A 24,663-nucleotide genomic window follows, 5' to 3' on the forward strand; every position below is an offset into this window, starting at 1 on the left:
TCAAACTTGCAGCAATCAGGGACATCAGCATGTCTCCTTGAGTTACCCAGGGACAAGGGAATCTATTATTGTGCTGTTAATCATTATATATATAGTGCTATTAATCATTATATATATATATATATGTAATAATTTTGTTCTCTTGAGATGGCTTTTCCCATGCTGTTTGAGATTTCAACAGTGAAAGCTGCTTTCTCTAATTTGAACAAGTACATCATATCTATTCCTTAGTGAAATTCCTCCATCATCCGAAAAGATGTTGCAGTTTTGGAGAAATGGCATCAGAAATTTTCCTGGAATGTGCATTTGCCTGATTTCTCCAAGAGCTCTTTCATATTTCCCCTCCTGTCTGATTAACATATTCTTCTGTCTATAAGAATCAGTGTTTTGATTTCTGGTCTCTTAAGCACTTGCCACTGCCAGGTGGGAATCTCACTGCACAATCTTGAAGAACAATTCAGTTGCACAACCTATACCCAAGTAATGAGAAAGACTGGGCAAAGTGCTCCAAAATTGTCTAGCAAACCAATCTGTGAAGCCTTTTGTGATTTTAATTTTCAGCTGTTCTGAGCAGAGCTGGTAAATCATGCTAAAAGGCATATTACACATTTTGCATTATGGCTTAAGAGCTTTCCTAACCGTGATTTAATAATTCAGATTCATTGCTTCTCAAACGTTTTGCCTCTGTCTGACCTGACACCTTTTATAGGTTGTGCTTGTCCTTTAAAAAATGTACAGGCCATGATGAAAAACTTATAACTCACAGGCTTTTCTACGCATTGTATCTCTCTTCAGTTAAATTTTCTGAAACAGCAGCAGCTTTTGACCTCTAAGACCATCAAATTCAATTATATTCCATCCTCAGAAAAATAGGAAATAGAATATTAGAACACCCAGCAGCCCAAAATGCAGCTGGGATTCTGTAACCTCCTAGACACTGGATCTAATTGTGACCAACAGAATTACACTTCAACATTTTTTCTTTGTTGGAGATTCTTATATAGTACCTCCAGTATTATTTCTAGACTCCTGCTCCATGTTTTGCTGAAAAGTTACAGCACGTAAAGCATTGAAAAAGTGCAGGGGAACATGCAGACCTGAATGGGGCAGGGGTGGTGGTGTGTGTAATAAACACGGGAAAAAAGGAAATGAGAAGATTTGGATGTTGGCACTGACAGGGTGAAGTTGAGTTGTAAGGGGAAGGGCTAAAAAGAAAGGAAAGGGAGGAGGTAGAAAGGATGTTCATGTTCATTTGTTTTATTTTATTCTGGAAATAGCAAAGCGTAGCTACAGATTTTGGCATACTTTAAAATATATATCACTTATCCAAAAAAGTGCTCCCAGGGGATGCAGACAGAGCAAGTAACACTATTAACGTGTTCATATAAAGCTGCCAAATGTGGGTGCAAACTTGCAGTACTCAGGGACCTCAGCACGTCCCCCTGAATTACCCAGTTATCAACAAAAGGAGACTCAAATTAGCTTTTATTAGACCCTTAATCTTGTTAAATAGCATATATTGCTTCCTTCGGCTGGGTTCCTGATATTGTGGCCTGAAACTCCTTATTTAACCCCAAATACTTTCTTCCACATAGTGCCTCCACAGAGCAATGAATGATCTGTATTAGAAAATAAGTGGTCAAAACTAGCCAGGGAAGGCTGGAACCAGAGCCTGAGAACAAGCTGTGTGCAGAAAAAAAAAAGAAAAAAGGAACCAGAAGAACCTTGTAATCTTATTAATGAATGATGCCTGGAGGCATTCTTCCTCCAGGGCTCTAAATCACACACCTACCTCCTGATCAGCCCAATACAAGTCAGCTTGTGAACTTTTATGAATTTATAGTAAGTTTTCATCTTGATCTTAATTTTAGAATAGAGCTCTGCAAGTTACATGCTTTTTCAATAATGCATTTATCTGCAATTAACAGGTGCTACAGGCACCATGATGCATCAACTTATGATTTGGTCATGTGACAAGGGTGATAAATTGAGACAGGGAGCTTCTAGCTTGATGCAATGAAAGCATTTTCACTACAAGAACATGGGAACTAGTTGCTAAGAGAGGCTGTAGAATTCCCATCCTTGGAGATTTTCAGATACTACCTGGACAAAGGCCTGAGCCACCTGGTCTAAATTCAACACCGACCCTGCAGGAGGTTGCACTACATGACCATTATCTCTTATTGCAAGAACTGAGGAGAATCAATGAAACAGGAGCTGGGTTCCAAACAAAAAGAGGTGATTCTTCATACATGGTTCAGGTAAGATGAGCATTAGGAACATTTTGTTACTGGCTGTTTTGGATGATAGAAGCTATGTGGGCTCTAGTCTGGATGGGTTCACAGAAAAGATCGGTTAGGAGTTATATATGGAAGCAAAATCTTGCTCAAGAGCCTTCTGAGCTCCCAGCTTTTGAAGGCAAGCACTAGATGTAGATAGTATCAAGTTGAGGGAAGAAGGGAGGAAGCTGGGGAGTTGCATATGATTGTTTGGCTCTTGCATGCTTTCTGGCACCTGCTCTTGTTGAGATTGGAGACAGAATACTAGGCTAAACAGACACTTAGTTTGACCCAGTACAGATGCTTTTAGGACCCAAAATACACACCACAATAATGTTTATTCAATTTAGTTACTATTCACTGTAAGTGGAGAAGCCTCTCTAGCCACAGTGCTCTAGTGGCCTAAGTGTGGTGGAGTTACAAGCTGACAGAGCATGAAAGATTTGCTTCACAGCATCAAGATAAATAAATTCTTGCTCTGGACAGATTAATCTCTTCTGCACAGATCTAAACATGCAATGACACTGAGAAACTTGTATTTGATTTACTTTGTAATTGCATGAGAACTGACCTATTGGGGGTTCTGTGATAACTCACATGTAATCACAACATCACCAGAATGACTTCAAATTGTTAGGGTTTCAAAGAGAAGCAGCACAAAAGTTTTAATCAAAATTCTGACTTGGCATAAAGGGCTAGAAGATGGTCTCTGTTGCTTTTGAATAAACTAAAATTCTGTGAATTGTTGGAAGATGACAATATTGAGGAAGAATTTTTGATGGTGTAATCTCAGGGAAATCAGTCAATAGAAGTTAGCAATAGTTCTGCAGGTGCAAGACTCTGCTAGACTTCCACACCATTCCCCCGCCCTGCCTTGATTTCAAGCCCATGCTTTCTCATATGCAACTGAAATCAAACCACTTTCCAACATTTAGCCTGTGACATGTCCCACAGTAATGATGATGCTTGGTCTACTATGGAGCCATCTTTTCCAAGAGTGGCCAAAAAGGGAGCCTCACAGAATGCCATCTTGATGCACCATACCTGCATGTTGTCTGAAACTCCTATGAAATACAGCAAAATCTCTCTTTTCCCACTGCTGCTGCTTTTCTTGCCCCCTACTTTCTTCTGATGATGCATTTTAGTTATTTAGAAGAAAAAGCATACATGTATTATTTTCCCTGTACCACAGCACTCTCCCCTCTTAAACCCTCCCTACTGCAGGCTTCTCCCTGATAGCCATACCTTCAGTTCTTCTGTTTTCATTTACCCATCTGCCCTTTCCCATGCCTCTTTGCAGCCTGTCTTTCCCTTATTTAATAGTTTCCTTCTACCCCAAGCTAGCAAACATCCCATTTCCTGGCTCTTTGATCCTTCTCTCTCTCCCCAGTATCAGAACAGCAAAACCCCATAGAGCCACGCTTGGCTCTACCACTGCTGTTCTCGTTGAGAGAAGCAGGTGAAGGATTTCCCTACCCTGACCCCTCTTGGCTTTCTCAGCCCCCTCTTCTGCTGCAATTATCTTCCCTGCCAAGCTGATGCTGGGAGGCACATGCTGTCACTCCTCACTCAGAACCCCAGGCACCAGTACAGCTTAGGGGTGGACTTGCTGGAGAGCAGCATTGCAGAGGACCTGGGAGTTCTGGTCAACAACAGGCTGACCACGAGTCAACAATGTGCCCCTGTGGCCAAGAAGGCAAACAGTACCATGGGTGCATTAGGAAGAGTATGACCAGCAGGTCAAGGGAGGTTATCGTCCCCCTCTGCTCTGCCCTGGTGAGGCTGCATCTGGAGTACAGTTCTGGGCTCCCAGTTTCAGAAGGATAAGGAATTACTAGAGGGAGTCCAGCAGTGGGCTACAATGATTAGGGATTTGGAACATCTTTCTTACAAGGAGAGACTGAGGGTCTGTTCAGCCTGGAAAAGGGTGACAGGGGATCTCATCAATGCTTATAAATATCCCAAGGGTGGGTGTCAAGGGGATGGGACCAGACTCCTTTCAGTGGTGCCCAACAACAGGATGAGGGGTGACAGCCACAGACTGAAGCACAGGAGGTTCCATCTGAATATGAGGAGAAACTTCTTTATTTTGAGGGTGACAGAGCCCTGGAACAGGCTGCCCAGAGAGGTTGTGGAATCTCCTCCTCTGGAGACATTCAAGACCTGCCTGGATGCATTCCTGTGTGATCTGCTCCAGGTGAACCTGCCTTAGCAGGTGTGTTGGACTAGAGGATCTCCAGAGGTCCCTTCCAACCCTAACGATTCTGTGATATTCTGTAGTGACTGCAGCTTTGCCTGGAGCACTTAACTCTGTCCTTAGCTGCAGCTTCACTGTGCACCAGCGCTGGTAGAAAACTTGATGTCACAAGTCTGAGCTTGGAGGGAGTGATGTGCAACTTAAATTCACCTGGCAGGTGCTCTCTTGTTACCACTCCCTCCTTTTCTAGGTTATTGATGAATATAGGGTTGGCACAGGTCCCTTGCAATGTTGGTGACAGCTCTACTTGTCAACTGACTGCTACTGACTCTGCTTTTAACCTTCCAGCCACCGTCCCTCAAAACTGAGGTTCAAAGTCCCTATGTCCTTTCTCTCCTCACCTTCCACCATTGCTGAGAGTATCCCGGGACACGGTGGAAGTCAAGTGCAATCACACCTGTACTGATCCTTCATTTTGTCACGTTCTGGGTGGCAGCCGGGACTCCGGGACTGGAGCAGGAGATTGATCCGGTCTCTTCATTGAACGGAGATCGTCTCCAAGGACGTGACCCCTCCCTGTCAGACCGCGGAGCCGCTCGGGCCCCCGCGGTGCGCCGCTTGCTTCCGAGCCCGCGTCGCCGCGTCCCGCTCGGTGTCCTACGACTCGGGAGTGACCCCGGCGGCTGCCGCGCGGGGACGGGGCCGCCGGCCCACGCGGGACTCGGGGGAGCGCGCGGGGCCGCGGCGGACAAAGGGGCCGGCGCCCCCTCAGGCTCCCGCCGCCTCAGCCGTCTGCCCGGGGTCGGCGCCGGCCTCCTGACGGGCGGGAGGTGTCGCCCCTTGCCCGCGCCGAGGCGCCGCGCCTCCGGCGGCCGCGGTGGCGCTGCCGAGCAGAGCCGGGCGCTGGGCGCCGAGCGCCGGCCGCCCGCCCGCACCCCCTCCCCGGCCGGCTGGCTGCGCGCACCGCGAACATGGCGGCGGCGGTGGGGCGGGACACTCTACCTGAGCACTGGTCCTACGGCGTCTGCAAGGACGGGCGAGTCTTCTTCATCGAGTAAGGGGGCGCCGGCGGGCGGGGGCGCCGAGGGAAGGGGTGCGGGGGTGGAGGGTGGCCCCGCTCCCGCCGCTGCCTGCCCGCCTCCCTCCCTCCCGCCCGGGCGGCCGCACGCAGTCTCTAACAGGTGCATGTTTTCCGCTTCTCCCCCGCAGCGACCTGACCCGCACCACCACTTGGCTGCATCCTCGCACCGGGGAGCCCGTCAACTCCGGGCACATGATCCGCTCAGGTGGGTGTCCGGGGGGGGCGGGAAGGCTGCCCCACCCGGCCCTCGCCCCTCGCACCGTTAACGGCCGCTTCGCTCCCCCCGCTCCGCGGCCAGTGAGGCACTTGGCGGGCGAAGTTCTCACCCCTCCTTCCCCGCTTTCTTTCTCCTTCCCTCTGTCCCCCTCCCTTGCAGACCTGCCCCGCGGATGGGAGGAGGGGTTCTCGGAGGAGGGCGCCAGCTACTTCATCGAGTGAGTAACTGCCCGGCCCCGCGGGGCGCGTTGGCGGCGCGGCCCTGGCCCGGCCGCGGGGCCGCCTCAGGCGGGGGGGGGGCGCCGGGCCGCTGCCACCTCCAGCCGGCCCCGACCCGGCACGTCCGCCCGTTTAATTAATGATCAACGCGAGGGAAAGTGACGAGCCGTGCGGTGTCGGATGGGGAAAGTTGGCTGCCGGGCGCGGCCGCTGCGGGATCCCCGCCTGCCGCTCTCGGTGTCTAGCAACAGGTTTCCCCGGAGGCGGCTCTTCAGGCTTTTTTGTCCTTTTTTTTCCTTGTGTGTGTGTTGTTTCTCTCCCTCCTTCCTGGATTTAAAGTGCGTTTTGTGGCAGGTGGAGCCATGCATTGCTGAGCGCCGGTCATGGTTGAAGGTGGATGTTGTTTTTGTTTTGTTTTGTTTTTTTCATTTATTTTAAGTCGCTCGTGGCTGTGGATGTAGCACTGGGAAGTTTTGCAAGCAAAAGGCTTTCAGTGTTTCTTTCTAGAGAGAGGGCTGAACAGATGACCTTCCCTTGCCTGGGCTGGTGGTGGCCATCCTATCTTTCATGTGGTGTATCTTATTCAGAGAACAGTTAAAAACTTGGTCTGTGCTGCCTGTTAAGGCTCTTTTACTCTATGAGATGCAAGCATGTTGCAGTAAAAGAGGATAACTAAGAGAATTTATTTCAAACGTTACTATATAAGGCTTTTTACAGCAGTGTTTACATTTGTAAAAGCAGAGTTCTAATCAAATCAGTAAAACTTTGGTATGCCCTGGATATACAGCTGTATGCCACTTATGATGTCTTAGCATTTTCCTTTGGAAATCTGAATGTGTGATAAATTCAGTGAAACTAACAGAAAAGGATTGGAAAACACTCAGACTATTTTACTGCTTCAGTGCAGGACTGAAATGGTTAACCCAGGTCATTAGGTACAGTCCCCTATAACTGCTGACAGCTGTGTCACAGATGTCAAGTTTTGAAATGCCTGCAGAGTGATATGCTCCAAAACCTTTGAGAAACCTGAGGTCTTTTTAATAAAGATCCAACTTCAAAACCATACTGGGCCAGATGAAGGAGGAATTGACTGAAGCCATCATAAATACCTCACATGGTAGGATGAATATTAAATAAAATTCCAGATGATCCTAAAGTGTCCCTTTTTTTTTTACCTACAAAGGAGGAAAAAGGCTGTCAGTCCCTGTTTGACTGAGCCAGACAATTCCTTACAGTGCTGGATTGGGCAGTTTAGCTCTCTCAACTCGTGTACAGGAGATAGGCATTGGAGAGCAGCTGAATACCACTTAGAGCAGCCATCCTGTAACTGTGGCCAGTGCATTGAAAGGAAGGAATAAGAGTTCTTCTGGTTACATAGGTGGCTGATGGAACTCTAAGGTAACTGTACAGTCTGTAAATGTATAGTAGACAGATCTTTTACACAGGTACATCAACACAAACTTGTAGGAATGCATCTATTTGTCTTTCTGTTCTTTCCAGGAGCTTACTAGTGCAATTTTAGAACAGCTTAGGTTTCTTTTCCCAGCTGCTCTATTTGGAAGACCACATTCATGTCTTGTTTGTCAGGCAATTACAAAACTTTTAATTTCTGATCTGTTAAATTATAGCTGTGTGTGGTCATAACTTGTGCTAATAGTATACTTTAGCTTGGGCTGGAAGTGCTGCAGGAAATGAAATATGGAAAGGAGTGTGTATTTTATACAGCAGTTGGATAAACTTGACTATCTTTAGCCAACTGAAGTTTTGTGAGGAGCAACAGCAATTTTTTGACATAAAGCTGTTCAGCTGCATTGCTTCAGACCAAAGTTTCACCTGATGCAGGATCCTCTTCAGCAGTGATACTTCCCCCAGCACTGCTCTGGCGTCTCTGTTTCCAGCTCGGAGGCTTTCTTAGCCAAGTGGAATTTCTCAGGTTTTCTTCCATGAACATAGTGAGCTCCCCTTGGGCTCACATAAACATCAGCATCCTTAGATGAGGATTTCCATACCTCACTGCCCTGTCCGTTCCTCCTGTGTTGCTTCAACGCGATGAGTTCTCAGCTTACAGAAAAGATCTCTAAACGCATGATTTCACATGTTGTACTATTAAATTCCATTTTCTGGCATTCCAGCTCACAAAACCCATGAGCTCTCCTGTACAGCTGCCCAGTCCTTTTTGTACTGGCAATGGTTTCCAGTTTAGTGTCATCCACAGAAATTTCATCAGCACATTGTCACTCCTTAGCTACTAACTTATTGAAGAGTGTCAGGAGGAATGCTACAAGTCACTCATCTCTTGTGCTGATTTCCACTATTAAGACAACTTATTGTAGTTTTTCCTCTTTGGTCAATTTCTTTATGTATCTTGTAACTCTTATTTCTATTTTAAATATTATTTAAGTATTATTTCTTTAATGAAAGGAAATGGTTACTAAGTAGTATTTCTATCCTAAATAATTTAATGTGGGACACAATCAAACATTTTATTTAAAAGTATATAGGCTAATTCCACTTACATAACTCATTTCTGGTGCAGCAGTAATCAAAATGTTAGATGAAACGCTGGGTGTGAGCCATGTTTGACTTAAATTGACACAGGATTAAATATTTTTTTTTTACTTCAATACTATGGACAACCTTGTAACATTGTATAGTAAAACAAGGTTTATAAGCTGGTCGAGTTTAATATCAAAACCAGGTAAGCTTTTCTCCCCCTTCCACGTACTGGGACTTTGAAAATTTTCAGAACTCCACTTCTGATGGACAGCAGCTTTCAAAATTAATGTGCTCTGGTTTATAATGTGTGGGATTTTTTGTGTGTGTCAGTGCTGTTCTATAGCTAAGCAGCTGTCCTGTAGTTTAAGGGGACTGTTTTCTCTTTCGTTATTGATTTGAGATGTTTGTATGAAATCACATCCCCTTTAGTCTTGTTTTGCTCAACTAAATAAACTGGGTTCTTTGGTCCTTTAAAAAGGGCTCTCCTGTTTGATTACCCTGTAGTTCTCTGCACCTCTTGCAATATGAAGTAATCTTTGTACAGAATCGTGTGCTGGAATGAGCTTTTATGAGCCTCTCAAACAACAAAAGTGCTTTCTTGGCTTTCAGAATTTCTCAACTTTCTGCATTTTAGTTTGTTTGCCTATTTGGGGAAGACACCCACACTGACAGCACATGCGAATGCTGCCAATTGATACATCCAGATCTTTCTTTGCTGCTTTAACTTTTAAGACTCTATATTAGGAAGTCATGTATGAAGCTACATTCTAGTTCTTCCCATTTATGCATATCCACATCTTCCTGAATTATTTTCTGTTTGATTATTCTCCAGGTTTCTTTGATAGTGGCAAAGGTACAGCCCTGCCTTCTATCATGAAATCACTAAATAAAACGTTAAATAAATCATGCATAAGCTGATTTTTCTGGATCTCCATTTGGTGGTTTTGGTAAAATCTCACTGTTTCTTCTGTGGCTTATTTGCAATTTTTCAATAGCTTGTCCTAAGAAGAAAATGGGATAACTCCATGCAATTTTACGTCTTTCCACATATGTAGCCTCACCATCTTTGTTACTCTTAATCAAACAAAGACATGGCATAATCACCTGCACTCAATATAGGTACCAATTAGGAAAGGTTGCGATTTGGTTACTGTTGCCTGTGAACTGTTAGACTTTCTTTCATCAATGTTACTTCATCTTTTCTTTCACTGACAAAAATGTGTAAAAGTGAGCAATTTGACCTTTTTTTTTTTTTTTAACCTAAAAAATGGAGTGTCTAATTTGTTTGGTATGCCAACCTTTGATCTGTTTTAAGAGGAATATTGATTTAGTAGTGATAATAGGACTGGATGTTTCTTTGTCTGAAAGTATCCTGGATCTTGCATATTCTGATTTTGGAGTGCCGAGGACAGCTTGCGCTACTCTTCTGTCTGTTTGTTTGTTGTTATTGCTGATGTTTTTGAAATATGTTGTGTTTGTTGGGCAACTGCTTTATGTTAGAATCACTGCAGAAAGGTGGTTGTTGCTGAGCCTGTGTGGAATTGAATGAGGACTTGACAAGGCTTGCTCTGGTTTGTTTCTGGTAGTTGGGTTTCTGATGCGTGGTGGTAAGTGTGGTTGGCAGACTCTTATTTTGGGGAAGGAGATATGATGTGGGGAAAATAGTGACTGATGGAAAAACAGTGCATGTATACATTATAGTTCAGGCTTCTGTTTCCATTTGCTTATTTTTTTTGATAATCCAAAAGACTTAAGGAAGGTGGAAAGCTTTGAAAGTGTGGAATGCTTTGTTACCTTCTTATAGCTTTGAAAGATTGTGATGAGTATTTATGCAATACAATCCATTCTTCCAGTATTAGATACATAACTGGCTTGTATTGATGTAAGTTTAAAAAGGTACTGCTGCTATAGATATTGTTTTAGAACACTGCAATAATATTGCACATCTCAAAGGTAATATTGCATTCAAATCGTAGCCTAAATAAGAACAAAAAAGTGGAAATCAACACTTAAATATCTGAAGTTAACCCTTTGCTTATTTCTGAAATCAGTTTTTAGTCCAACTTGGCCTCTTCTTCAGGTAACAGTGAATGTACACAAAATGAAACTTCATATGAAATTGCCATTGTTCATAGCCATAGTGTGTAACTGTTTGCAGCTGTTATTCTTTATTTCATTTATCTTTTACTGTGTGTAGGAAATGTGCATGGTATGTGTTTCAAGTATTTGGAAATAGTAGAAGAGCAAAGAACACAGAAGATGGTGATCACCAAGTCTGCCTTTGTAACTTTGGTTCGTTCAGATAGCATGTCACTGAAAACCACACAGGAGCTCAGATTCACCCACTGTGAGCTATAGATGATACCCAGTTAATGATTATTTAATCACAGAAGCCAGAAGGTGAAGAGACCATCTGCATTACTGAGTTCAGTCCTTTTGATTCTTTGATAAGATTGTTTTATAATCTCGTTAATAAATTTAATCAACAGGTTTCTTTTGCCCTGCAGAAATTCCTGTCTTCCCCACTCCTGGTAGGATGTCGGATATGCTGTTTTTTTTATGGCTGTTTAGGTGGGCTAGAGCAAGACTTACTGTATGTGTTTCATGGTCTGCTATATATACTTTCTTATTCTTGCTGTTTTCTGTGATGGTTATTGCTGTAGAAGCAAAAGATACTGGAGCACCTAAATACTGATTAAAGAGTAGTGATGTCCCTCTTAATGAATCTTCAATAAAGATTATGTCTTTTGAGGTTCTTGAACTCATGCTTAGGTAAAAGGTCTTAATTAGTGAATGAGGGAGTATACAAACTGAAATGAAATCCACGTGTGAGGTGGCCTATGAAGTACTTTACTCTGTCATTGTTGCGTGAGTTGCGTGGAGTTACTGAAGTAAAGTAAAAATTATGTGGCTGGAACCGCATGAGAACTTCACTAACCAAAAATGAAGATGTTTACACCATCACTAGCAAATTTGAGGATAGTCTCTGGCAAAATGAAAGGAGTTTGTGTGCTATAAAGTGTCACAGAGAAACTTTTAGGGAAAGAAACCCAGACAGCAATGGGTAAAGCTGTGGTTTGGATAAATCTTGAGAGGCACCATATGCAGCAATCTGTAGGTTGTGACTAGAATTCAGTCAGGAGCTGCCCTTGAGGGGACTAGACTTCATTGAGGTACTTCGTATGGGTGGAAAAATGCATATGAAATTGAGAAGCGGAAGGAAAATCCTAGAACGGGCTTCTGTGGTGGAATTCGGGGGCAGTGGAGCCGTTGGTGTCCTGCAGGTCTGCAGAAGCGTTAGACGGTCTTGGGCGGCCCCTGCTGGTTTGCTGCAGGGAATTAGGCAGCAAGAGAGAAGCTGCCAGGGTGGGGGTCAGTCTGTGTTGGGGCTTTTAATTATTATTTTAAAATTTATTGTAGGAAAGTGTTCCATTTGTGCCGTGGGAGGAAAAGAGAACTATACACAGTAAAAGTAAACAGTACTGTGTGTATAAGTTTCTCCGTGTCTCTCTTTTCATCCTTTGTTCTCCAGCTTGGGGCTTGATCCGACAGCCTGTTTTATAAATTTTATTCTACTGGATTGTGAACAGAAGTGAGCTAGGAATGTCGGACCCACTGGGTAGAGACAGTAGCTATGTTTCATTCAGATTGGGGAAACAATTAAATGTCCTTTTTTGATGGAAGTGAAAGTGAGAGATCACTCATAAGAGTGAAGTGAATGCTGATAAATTTGTACTTGGGCAGAGATTGCTGCCGATTGCAGTCAGCAAAAGAAGTACTTTGTAGTTCAGCTCTCAGAAAGCGGGAGAAGGGCCTGGTCATGCTGCCCGCACTGCCGAGTGCCCTCTGGAAGAGCAAATGTGGAGCTATGCGTAAGGACAATGCCATGTGCAGTTTGATTCAGTGACGGATATGAATGAAGAGGAACGTCGTATGCATTCCTGGGGGAGGGAGGAGTGCACAAGGGGAGGTGCTGGGTTTTGTTTGTTTTTAAAGCAAGGCTGCACCAAAAAGTACTTAGCTTGGTTTGTCAGTCTTTGTTTGCCTTTCTTCCAAAATATACAACTGTTGGAAAACTGAATTTTGACTACTTGAGGGGCCAACAAGGATAACATACACTTAAAGTATAGTTTGTATTAACTTCAGGTGTTTTTTGAGTGTTGAACACTTCTGAAATTCAAAGTTGTGTGGGGAACAGAGGAACATTCTTTTGTTCTGGTTAGGGTTATACAACTTGTGTTGTAGCTCAGAAACAAGGGTACAAACGGATTCTCCAGAGCTGCTGGAATCCACATTTTGTTCAGTATACATTCTAGCTTCTTTGACATGAATCTGTCAGAAAAACTTTGTTCATTCAACTTCTTTCCTGAAGTAGTGTCCACTTCTGTGTTCATTGAATGCGTGTTCAGGGGAGCATGTGTGTGTTTTAGGAAGCTGCACCTTGCAGTGAGGGTTTCAATATCTGTGAAAGTCTGTCTAAAAAAATAAATACAGTTGTATCAGGTAGGTATTGCTGTGGCCTTAAAAATAGTTTTCCTAATCCTGTGGTACATTTCAGACTGCTTTTAGAAGTATGCAATATGTCTGCCACACAGATAAGGAAATAGATAACCCATTCAACACTTTTAATTTTGTTTTATTTTTTACCTATTATCTACCAGAGAAGCGAGAATCACAAATATTTGGGACAGCAGAATCTTGATATTAATACTACACATTTTGTTGAAGAAGGTGGCTTCTTCAATCTCTCAGTAGCCATTAAACTGTCTAACAATTAGGCCTAGTTAAGAGGATTACCCATCTGCAGGCAAATGTATAGTGCAAGATATTTTTTGTATTTATAATTTTAGGAAACAAAAAAGTACCTTTTCTGGGCGAGTCTGGCAATACTAAACAATCTTAGCAAGTGCTTTGGTAAAGAGAGAAGCACATACTGTGGATTACGTGGTTGCAGGGTTTTCTCCTGGGTTCTATGCTCTGCATTTTCCCATCATTCTGTTTGCTGCAGATGGATTATACTAAAATGAGTTTTCATCTCTCTACAGATCAAAGTTTGCCATCATCTCAAATATTTACATTCATTGGTACAGATTAAGTGTACTGCTTTAGTACTGTAGTGCAGCATCTTTGCAAAGACCAACTTGAATAATGTGGTGTCACATTTACTTAATATCGCATCCGATTCTATCCAGTATGACTATACATTCCCATTTACTGTTAAATCTAATTTGTTTTGTCTATGCCTCCTAGATGTGCCTTTTTTTTTTAATGACCTTGTCTTGGATAACAGTAAAAGATGGGGCTAAAACCTCATTTTATTTGTAGTTTAATTGTCTTTTCCTGCTGCATTATTAGATGGTTTTACAAGGTCTGCTCTGAGATATTGTCCTTAGAAGCAAAACTTTTAATTTAAAAGCAGATTTGTAATTAAAGCTATTAAAATCCAAGAAGAATCTGGTTAAGTGCCCAACCCTTTTCTTTTTGATTGTCTGCCACATGGAGCTTGGCAACAACATCGCTAACTTGTCTAGACAGGTGCAAGGGCTTGTTACCAATACATAGTAGGTATGTGCTTTTCTTCCTGAAGTTTTGTTTAGAACCTTCTTTTCCTATTGCCTATCTGTATCTTTAAAGTTTTATCTTTAGTTTAGTAAAAACTACAACCAAAACCACTAAAACTTTAAAAATGAGATTTGGATACACTGCTGAATTGAAGCATTTAAGTAATACTGGATTTAATTTACAATTCTTTGTCAAGTGAGAATTTTTATTATATTTTTATTTACTTCCTCGAGGCCAAATAATCCTGAACTAAGAGCAGAGTGCTGAGCAGTTTGATAATACATATTGGTTCTGCAACATGCATGTAGTTTTTTTCCAAGAGCTCTGTATAGACTGTGATTGTCAAACATGACTAAGCAGAAAAGCTGCTGTTAATTTCCTACTTGATTTCATCTGAAAAAATGTAGTTACTGGCTTTTTGTGAGCTGCATATTTATTTCAAAGTGTCATAGTTTCACAGTCATTTTTGAACTAGCAAATGCTTGAGCAGCAACTGTCATGTTTACTTGGTTCTTTGCTTTTTGTACTTATTTGCCTGTCCTTTTTCTTGGTGGAAGTCTCATTTTTATTAACCTGAGATACTGGTATTAATATAACAGAGAGCAATGAGAAAGTAGAGGCAGCATTTGTTTATCAAGCAGTGTAAATCAGAGGGCAAAAAGGTAAATGTATTTTTTTTCCTTCAAGTAGGTGTCTCTTTAAGCCAATTTTGAGGTGTTTTAAATGTGTGCTTGGCAGGTTAACCTCTTAGTGCTTGAGTTCAATTCTACTTTGGATCAAAGGAAAAGAAATGAGGCTTATCCTAACACCTGGAATAATAAATCTGTTAGATCTATTTCAGGAGAATGTTTAAATGCATCTGCAGACAGAACTATGCTAATTGCTGTGGTTCACTATATGTAATTTTCACTGGTTGGTGAAGCAGAATCAGTAATATTTTCATTACGTTTTTCTGAAGATCAGTAGTTATAACATTAGCTGTTTGCATGGTGAGATAAGACTGACAAAATCTGGAGGTGGATGGTTGTTCCACAGGGGACGTGGTGGCTCAACACTGTGTTGAATTGCCTGGACTAAATTAAAATTAAATTAATAAAAGTTAGCTGCAAAAATCTTGAAAACCATTTTTCTTAGATGGCAGTTATCACACATTTGATATTGCTACCATCTCAGGGTATCAGCCATCATTTTTTTTGTTCTAAATTTAAAAAGAGTCATTTGTGAACATGCCATTTTTTAATGTAAAGTCATTGCTTGCTTTCCAGTTAAGACAATAATCTTGTCAAGTGACTTGAAAAATTGTTTTTATTTCCTTCCTTGCAAATAGTTGATGCTGTTCTTTAAACGCTTCATTTGTGCTTTACTTTTTTAGCACAGAAATACTTGAAAACGTAAAACTATTTCAGATAGCAATAAGATTTATTCCTTCAACGCTGTGTATGGTATTACTCCCAGTATTCAATTTTAGATAGCCTGACCTCTTTCCTTTTGGTCTTCCAGTTAGCTATGTAGTGAGTTGCCGTTTCAGCTCATTTATATTAAAAACAACAATGGAACAACAACAAAAAGAAACACCCAAATGGCATATTTTTACCCATGTGAAATCGTTATATAGAATCCTTTTAATAAACAGATTAGAGCTATCAAGTTGGGCTTTGATAGACTTATTTAACAGTGTATTTAGTCTTTTCAGTTGAAATGTGAAGTGATAAATCTTCATCAAGGTGTTAGTGTAATACTCTTCAGTGTCACTGGCTGTTTTTTCTCCTCTTACTGGTAACTTGTTTGAGGAGGAGGATGACAGCTAAATCTCCAGATAAACAATCTTGAGAGTTACATTTCCATGCTTTTGGAGAATATTGAATTGACAAAGGAAATACTGAAACAACAGAACAGAGGAAGGAAAATAGAAATTACTGAGGTCTATGATAATGAAGTAAAACAGCACACGCTTTATGACTTTCAGTATATTTCCGTGTGTGGCATGTGACTGCTGGGCAATCAGTATGTGCTTGTTAGGCATGACATTCAGGTTTTGCTTTTGCATTTTTATTGCAGTTGAAAGATTAAAATCCAACACGGGTAGAAACATAAATTGCAGTTATTCCTGAAGTAAACTTTACTAACCCAGAACATCCAGTGTCAACATTAAACACAAGATATGGAAATACATAATTAAGGCATTAAAACATACTACCTGCTATTTGCTATACGGTAGCTGTCATATTGATGCAGAGTAGTCCTTGCTTAGAGATTTACAAATGATATGGATTTTTAAACTCTGGTAGTTGCCCTCTCCCTTACTGAGTAATTTGAAATGCTGCAACCATATTACTGGTTTTGCCAGGTGATCCAGCAAATTTCAGTAGAAATATTTTCAAGTTTTGTATGAGATTTAAATACCCCTTATACTTGATGGAATTCTGCTCTGCAAGGAAACATTCACTCCTGTATACTGACTACAGTAACGAATTGTAGAGTCATTTAGGTCAGAAAAGACTCTTTAAGGCCATTGAGTCCAACTGTTAACCTTGCACTGCCAAGCCCACCACCAAACCACGTCCTGAAGCGTCACATCTATATGTCTTTTGAACACCACCATGGATGGTGACTCAACTGCTTCCCTGGGCAGCCAGTTCCAGTGCCTGACAACCCCTTCCATGAAGTTTTTTCCCAATATACAATCTAAACCTCCCCTGGAGTAACTTGAGGCTATTTCCTTTTGTCCTGTTGTTTGTTACTTGGGAGAAGAGACCAACACCTGTTGCTAAGGAGTCAAGGACTTTTCAGTTTCTCACACTGTGCCAGGTGCACAAGAAGCTGGGAGGGGGCACAGCTGGGACAGCTGACCCAAAGTGGCCAAAGGGATATTCCACACCGTATGGTGTCATGCTTGGTATATATTTTGGGGGTAGAAGGTGAGGTGGGGGACATGTTCAGAGTGATGGCATTTCATCTTCCCAAGTAACCATTACATGTGGTGGAGCCCAGCTTTCCTGGAGATGGCTGAACATGTGCATGCTGATGGGAAGTAGTGAATGAATTCCTTGGTTTGCTTTGCTTGCATGCACGGCTTTTGTTTTACCTATTAAACTGCCTTGATCTCAACCCATAAGTCTTCTCACTTTTATCCTTCTGATTCTCTCCCCTTTCCCACTGTGGGGGCGTGAGCGAGCAGCTGCATGGTGCTTAGTTGCTGTCTGGGGTTAAACCACGACACATTACATTAAACTAGATGCAAATAGATGGTACTGATAAATAAGATGGACTAAAGAGAGCAGGAAGGAGGAAAATTGAAACTTCTGTGTATGGATAATGTGACTTTTCTTGTCCCTCACAAGAAAAATAGCAGTCAGAGAGAATGGAGCTACAGGAATTCAGTTTTTTACAGCTCATCTTCCTTGATGGATCTAATAGGGGAACTACAGCTGACAAATTAAGGGAAGGGGTGTCTCTGATGACCAGCATGCTGTGCCTGTGTCACTGTGGTAGGCAGACAGCAGAAGCTCAAGTAAACTGTGGTTTGTGGAAGTCAGATTAAGTGTTGCCTGAAATCTTAAAAAGAAGTAGCTGCAGGTTGTATTTTTAAGTAATGTGAATAGTAACGCTACAAGAATTTTTGAATTATAGGTGTATAGAAGAGAGTTTTGTTTGTGTAGGGAGATGAGAAGACGTGAATTTATGTTCAGGCTGTCATACAGCTATTTCTGTGATGAGGTACGTTGTAAACAGGCCTGTTACACTTCTTTTTTTGTGGAATAGAAAAAAAGTGAATTTTTATAGATAACAGCCTGTTAATGAATTTTGTTTTTGTTTCCTTTAGAAAGAAAATTTCAGTTGGTTTATTTCTGATTAGAAGCACAATAAATTCTATAAATGAGGTGGATAAACTGTGATAATCCAAATGAGATAATGCAGGTGGAGTCAGCGTAAGAAGAGAGTTCAGCATCAACAATTTTTGTTTACCCCAGAATGTTAATAATAAATTAACTTTTTTTCCTTTCAGTTTAACTTTCAGGAATTCCATTGATGAGAACAAACTTTTTTTGTACCTTCTATGGGTTCTCTGCAGTGGTTTTGGGTGAAACTGAGTTAGAAAAACATGCTGAGAATGCTGTTCTTGGTAAATTTTGACATTTGTAAAGCATGTAGATGAAAATATAAAATAAATTGAGAATGATTATGTGTTCAATTGATTTAACAAAGTTCTTAAGTATTTTGTCACAAGCTTTGTTGGTTCTGCAGTAGTACAGAAATCTGAGCGATTGTTGACCTCTGCAAATACATTTCAAATTCTACTGTATTATTCATGTTTGTGTTTTATTCAACTCAGCAGCTTCCATGTCAATTAACTTGACTTTCCATTTATTTTGTCTACCGAAGTTTGTAGTGAAAATGCTCAACTGCAATGTAAGACTTGTCTACTGGGGGGTGAGTAGAAATCTGAAGAAGGTATGAATTCAGAGTGCTGTGGTCTGTGAGGAGTGCCCATGTGAAGATTCAGAGTGAGATTAGGAGAGCCCCGAAGTTTTCAGCTGATTTGAAGGGAGTGTGCTTGTTTCTCACTTGTGTTGTGGCTTTCTTTAGGTTGAGCTCTGGTTCAAGAGCTATGAAAAATGTTTAGGAAACATCTGAACCTGCCATATAGGAATAGATAATTGCGAGAAAAAACCACCACCTTCCTGGAAGCTTTTAGCTATATGTGACGTAGACATAAACAATTTCTGTCTAATAATCAAAGAAATGGCTTTTTGCAGGGAAGTTAGAGAGTCAGCAGAAGTTAGCGTTAGTTGGAACTCCTGTCTTCATAAACAAAATTACTTCTATCTATGAAATGTACTCTGCTTAACAGCTGAACTAGTTTTACTTACTTGTAGTTGATTGTGTAATGTTTTGGATTTTTCTGGATTTGCTATAAGAAATCCTTTCATGGCACACCAGTGTTTCCAGAAATGAGTGTTTGGTGATCTGAAGTAGAGGTCATAAAGCGACTTAAAGTGTAGCAGTAAATACGTGGCTCCCACTTGCTTTTCACTTCTGAAGTGAGCTAAAATAAAATTTCTCTTATTAGTATGTGATAAAAATGTTTGTTTTGTTTTGTTTTTTTAATTTCATGAAAGATTTTTGAGTGCTTCACATAATTTACAATAGAAAAGTCTTGATTTCATTTTAGGTTTTCGAGCTGGTTTTAATCTAGAACCATGTAAATTTGTTTTTCCATTGCTAATGGCTTCTAAATTGTAAAAGGAAAAAGGAGCTTAAGTGCGTTCCTGGTAGTTTCGCTCAGCTTCTGACATAGCTGTTAATTAGCTGAATAAGAGAAGGAAATCTTTTCTCTGAGCCTGCCCAGAAGCTAAAGGATTAAACAAACATTTGCAAGAAGTTTAGAGGTGCAAGAATTACTCTATCATCATGTGTTATGGGCAAGTTAAATAAACAAGGATTATGTTAAACTGTGGAGTTTTCAACACGATAAAAAAGACTTGTGAGGCATTGTTGTGTTGAAATAATCATGTATGCATACATTTTTGAAACGCTCCTGATATGGTCTTGCATCAAGGTCTTAAAAGCAAGCGGTTACGTTTCTTCTGCTATTAGGACACAACCAAACACAAACCCCTGGAATTTTAAATGCTATATGTAAAAAAAAATATATATATATTACTGTGTAAAAATTTTCTTTGTGTCATTCCATCTAAGATAGCAATTGCTTTTATGATGGCTTCCATTCTTTAAGAAAGATACAGATCTCTAGTTTTGGAAGATCTGGACAGTGAAATTATTCCATCTAGTTAATCCATTTGTGTCAAAATGCATTTATGTTAAAATACATTTATAATGATGTAGCTAATAACTTCTCCCCTCCCCCTGCAAAAAGTATTCTTGAAGCTCAAGCAGGTCAAAGGCTGGTGGAAGCTGGTTTTGTATCTCATGCTGGACAAATACATCTTCTGAGAGGTGAGCACTTGCCATCTTCATAAGACAATATTATAAATACACTACTTATTGTGACAAATGGGTTTGAGGAAATATATCTGGATTGGTGTTTTTCTTGATGCTAGGAAAAAAGTAGTTGTATCTCTTTCAAAAGCTTTAGAAGACGGCAGGTGCAATTCTATCTATGTTTTTCCTGGAATTTATGCTGTTTCAGCTGTTAAAAGGTCAGTCAGAGATTTGCAGTAAACTTATATCTTGTAGATATTGTTCTGTTAATTTCCCTTCATTTTTAGAGCATGGACCTTTACCATTGATTGGATGAGGACTCTGCCCTAACTCCATATTCAAATAGAGTAGGGTAACTCTTACAGTGAAGCTTTTTTATTATATTTTTTTTTAAGGTGGCTCATCATCAGGATGGCTACTTTCTTGTCAGCAGGTCTAACAATTAGAGGAAGGCGTTTGTTCTTAATCTGAAATAGGACAGGAATGTCCTTTAAAGCTCTGTAGCTCTTAGGTTGATACCTTCCCTCCCTCCCCCCTGGTGTTGAAAACAGTTTCTACAGGGCATGAAAAACAGGTTTATAGTTGGGTAATGCTTCTCTGGAAATACACTGAAACGAGACTATAACAAAAACAGGTTTTAAAGACGCTCTATTTTAGAAAGCAACAGTTTGAGTGCTTGGAACAAAGGCAGATCAATCAACTCAAATAGGCTACTGCTTAGTATGCACTTAATTATAATGTGTATTTTTTTTTTCCATAAGTATAGGCTTCTCCTTAGGTTGCCTGCTAAATAAGCTTATCTTAAATGTCACAGCTGCCTTTGAAAAGTTGATTTGTATAAGGATATTCTGTATAGTATGTTGTCTTAATTGCTCAGAGTAGCTGCAAACAGCTAAGGGACCTACAATAGACGGCTGAATACTTGCCTTGTGTACGCAACTGGTACTAGATGGTGTAGATACTGTAACTGATGGGAAGGTGCTCCTAGCTTCAAGAACACCGAGATACTTGTGACCTGCGTAATCAATAGTGTTTGTTAAAACATGCATACACTGCAGTGAAATTGTAAATGACAGACCTTCTTAACTTTGAACTGCGCAAGGAGTGTGAGGAGTTATTTCCTGTAAGGGCTGGGAAATGGTGCTGTCTGCCTGAATGGGTGGGCTGCTGCTGAATCAAGATGGGTGGGTACAGAGACTGAGAATTTCCCTCCAGGATTGGAAGACAGAGAGGTTAAGAGAGCTGCAGACATCCTGGGCCAGAGCAGGTTAGTGATCTGGGCTGTTGAATGGAGAGAGGAATTTTTGTTGGGGTATGCCTGAAGAAGGCTGGTTGAAGAGGAAGCCGTGCAAGGCTGCGTATTACTGATGGGAGACTTCTCTGTTCCAGTCTTAGGTGTGGCTTAATAGCTACTCTCAGGTAATAAGGAAACTCAGTGATTTCTTTTTCTCTTCTTCTTAACCCATACTCCTCCTTTTATATGGGTGTGTACACACATGCATGTTTTTCTTATATTCTGCAAGCAATGGAGGAGAACTCTATACAACTAAATGAAAGACTGCAGCTTTGATATGTTGGGATCTTGACAACATAGCTGGTTTTGTAGATCTTCCTATGGCTTGGTTTTACTCAGTGTTTGGTTGTTAAAACTTTTCCTTTTAGGTAGCAAGGCAAGGATGTAGAAAATAGAAGCTAGGATAACTCTGGATGGAAATACTGATTTATTGGTTTTGAAAGGGATGAAAAACTTGGTTGTACTTGACAAGAAAAGGGCTGCTGGACTGTAACACCTTGAAGAATGCAGCTTAATGACTCTTGATTCTCTTCTCTTTGAGAATCTTTACTGGAAATGCTGCATGAGTGAAACAATCAAAAATATCTCAAATCCTGTTGATTTTTCCCATGTTGTCATGCTGGGTTGATAAACTGTCTTGCCATAATCCTGTGTGGTTTCTGAATTGAGTAGCTTTGCAGCGTGGCTAACAGGGCTTTGTCCCAAGGAATCTGCTTTTCCATGACCATCGAGTAAAGTATTCAGTCATTTGGGGCGCCCAGATTGCTACAAAAATACAAGATAGAGCAAGGCCCCAGTGTGTGCATCTGACTTCACTTGTATCTCTGCTACATACAGACCAAGTTTTGAGGAAAACCTGAGTGACACTGGTCAAAAAAGGATTTTAAGTTTACATGTGCATTCTTAGTGATGAAATGACATAGTGATTAAGTGATAACTTTGTTTTAAAAGACATTGGTTTTATACAAGAATTTTAAAAAACCTCATAATTTGAAACTTCAGTTGAAAACTTTGAATGTGCCTTTGCATAAAGCAAACATGGATATTTTCTGTCTGAAAGGGAGAGTCTCAGATACTCAAATAATTAAAATGTTTCGTTATTTTCTAAGGTTGTCTGCATATTCCAACTGAATTTTCGGGCTTGATTGAGGGTTTCGAATAGGTCATGAGGGAATTGTTATTGGACTTTGTTTGTTTGTTTTAAGGTAAAAATATTGGTTGAATAACTTCCTTTTTGACCCAATATATATGTATATATATTTATTGTATTTTTTTCCTCTTTCTTCTCGGAGTTAACACTTTCAAACTTGCCTCCTTGCTGCTCTATTCCGCTGAGCCGTTCTGTGTTCTGCCTCCACCAGCTCAGGCCAAGAGCTTGTCGTGAGCAGAGATTAGTGAACTATGACCGTGTTCTGGGCTGTTGCAGATGAAGTGGTGGCTGAAATACGGTATTCCGGTGCTTACAAACAATTGTTGCCTACTTGAGTGGTGTTTTGAAGAAGCAGAGTAACACCTTTGACAGCAGACTGTTTACACAGGAGGAGGGAAACAAGCTGGTAGTGACAGTCCTCATGAATAGTCTGGCAGGCTGCCGAGCAGCCCGGATTGCCACCGGGTGGGAAAATGCAACCGAGAGAGATCTGTTAAAGAATGTGCTCTTAACTCGGCTGCATTGTCGAGGCAAGATGGGAGAGTCTTTCCCCTCCTCACTGGGCATTAGGAGTTCAGTGTCTGGTGAGGTTTGGCTTCAGCTGAAAGGCTTTTCGTAGTGTTTTTTGGTTTGCTTTCAAATTGATCGCTACGTCAATGTCATTTTGGCAGGCTAAGAGTTAAAAAGCAGCAAGAATAAAACCTGTGTGAAAGATGCCGCTTTCAAATAAAGGAATTAAAGCTGTCACAGTCACATTTCTTAACAGAAAAATTTGTAGAGTGCTAGCTTTGCTTCATGGGAAAACAAATCTGCTGAGTAGTTGTCTGTGGAGTGTAGTTGTCTGTTGACTGTTCCTCCTAAATTCATTGTTACCTCCAAGAATTAGTAGTCTGTGGGCTTGAGAGTGAGTCAGCCTTGGAAGTTGTTGCCTGTTGTAGATGTGCGAGTGCATGGGTACTCTCCCAGTGAAGTTGTTTTTACACACATGCTTCTTGAATAAAAGATTTCAAACAGCACAAAGATTCTCCTTCCAGGAATCTGCAAGAGAGGTAGCGCTCTGTTCCCAGAACAGCTTTCCTCAGGAATTTGGTTATGCTTAGATTTACAGGAGGGAGCAGTGTTCTCACTGTTTACAACTAACGCTCAAAAAAAGGAAAATGAAAGAACCACATTGAGAAGCTGAGTTCAGGCATTCATTCAAACTCCGAACAATGTTCGCAGCTTTAGTTTTACCCTATTACACGCTTTCCTATCTCATATTACTTTCAAAATAAGTCCTGAGTAATATATGCTTGTTTTAAAATTTAAATTGGAAGAACTGAGAGCAGGCTCTGCAGGGTTCTGCAGTGCCACGAGAGGGCATTTTTGGTGCCAACTTTGCAACTATTAAGGGATAAACGTGCTTTTAAGTGCCTCACTTCGGATGAATTCATCTTGAAAAACAGAATTGAAATAATGCGCCTTTTTTCTAAGGTCCTCAGTTTTATTAGTAAGAAAGAACATTTTGAGATCTTTGTTTTCGTAGTTAACATGGAGTTGTTGAATGATTTTTGTAATAAAGCCTGAGAATTTGAGGTAGAATTGTTTTAGATTCAGAACTTTGTGTTTGGTGAAGTTTATTTAAATGATCTGCCTGGTCTTGATTACAAGGAATTAAACTGGACATTGACGAAAAGATGATGCTAGAACTGTTTTCCTTTTAGGACCCGTAACTTAAACTAATGTGGTTCAGTGTGGAAAGCTGTGATTGTAAGAACAGTGTGGTGTTTTGTTTTTGTGGAATACCAGACTAATAAAACTAGAGGCAATATATTATATATGCAGCAACATAAAATACTTTAAATAATGCAAGATATTGTCATGCTAACATGTTTGCATTTTATCACCGAAGATCAGTAATATTGTAAATTGGAGGGAAAAAAGTGCATATGAAGTTTGACTTGCTGTTGAATTCAGAGGTGCCCACCCTTTGTAGTGGGATGAACCACAGTTAGGTTCAGTAAGCCCTGGAAGACCTACGTGGGTTGCCTCCTTGTTGTGCATAAGGACGTCTGCAGGAGGCTGCTTCATCGTGTGCCTGTAACCTGTGAGTGTCCTTCTTGAGAACCCAGAGATGACCTCCAGCCTGTGCTCTCCTCAGGTGAGAGGAGACACGCAAGCACTTCGCTTGCTTATCGTGATTCTTAAACCTGTTGTGTGATAAGGCGGCTCTACTCAAAAAAGAGA

The 24,663-nt window shown here is 41.0% G+C and overlaps 1 protein-coding gene across 1 annotated transcript in view; it reads left to right on the plus strand.

Moving 5' to 3' along the window:
* Positions 1-5,447: 5,447 nt before the first annotated feature.
* The window catches only part of PLEKHA7 (pleckstrin homology domain containing A7), a gene marked incomplete at its 5' end in the record, with an annotated part of 157,052 nt that continues 137,836 nt past the window's right edge, over positions 5,448-24,663 (plus strand). The window contains 3 exons of the mRNA XM_082059344.1: positions 5,448-5,530; positions 5,686-5,762; positions 5,934-5,991. Of these exons, the coding sequence (XP_081915470.1) occupies positions 5,448-5,530; positions 5,686-5,762; positions 5,934-5,991 (218 nt within the window). The remainder of the gene's footprint in view (positions 5,531-5,685; positions 5,763-5,933; positions 5,992-24,663) is intronic.

Source organism: Streptopelia decaocto (assembly GCF_964273445.1).
Source record: "Streptopelia decaocto genome assembly, chromosome: 7".
Taxonomy (NCBI): domain Eukaryota; kingdom Metazoa; phylum Chordata; class Aves; order Columbiformes; family Columbidae; genus Streptopelia; species Streptopelia decaocto.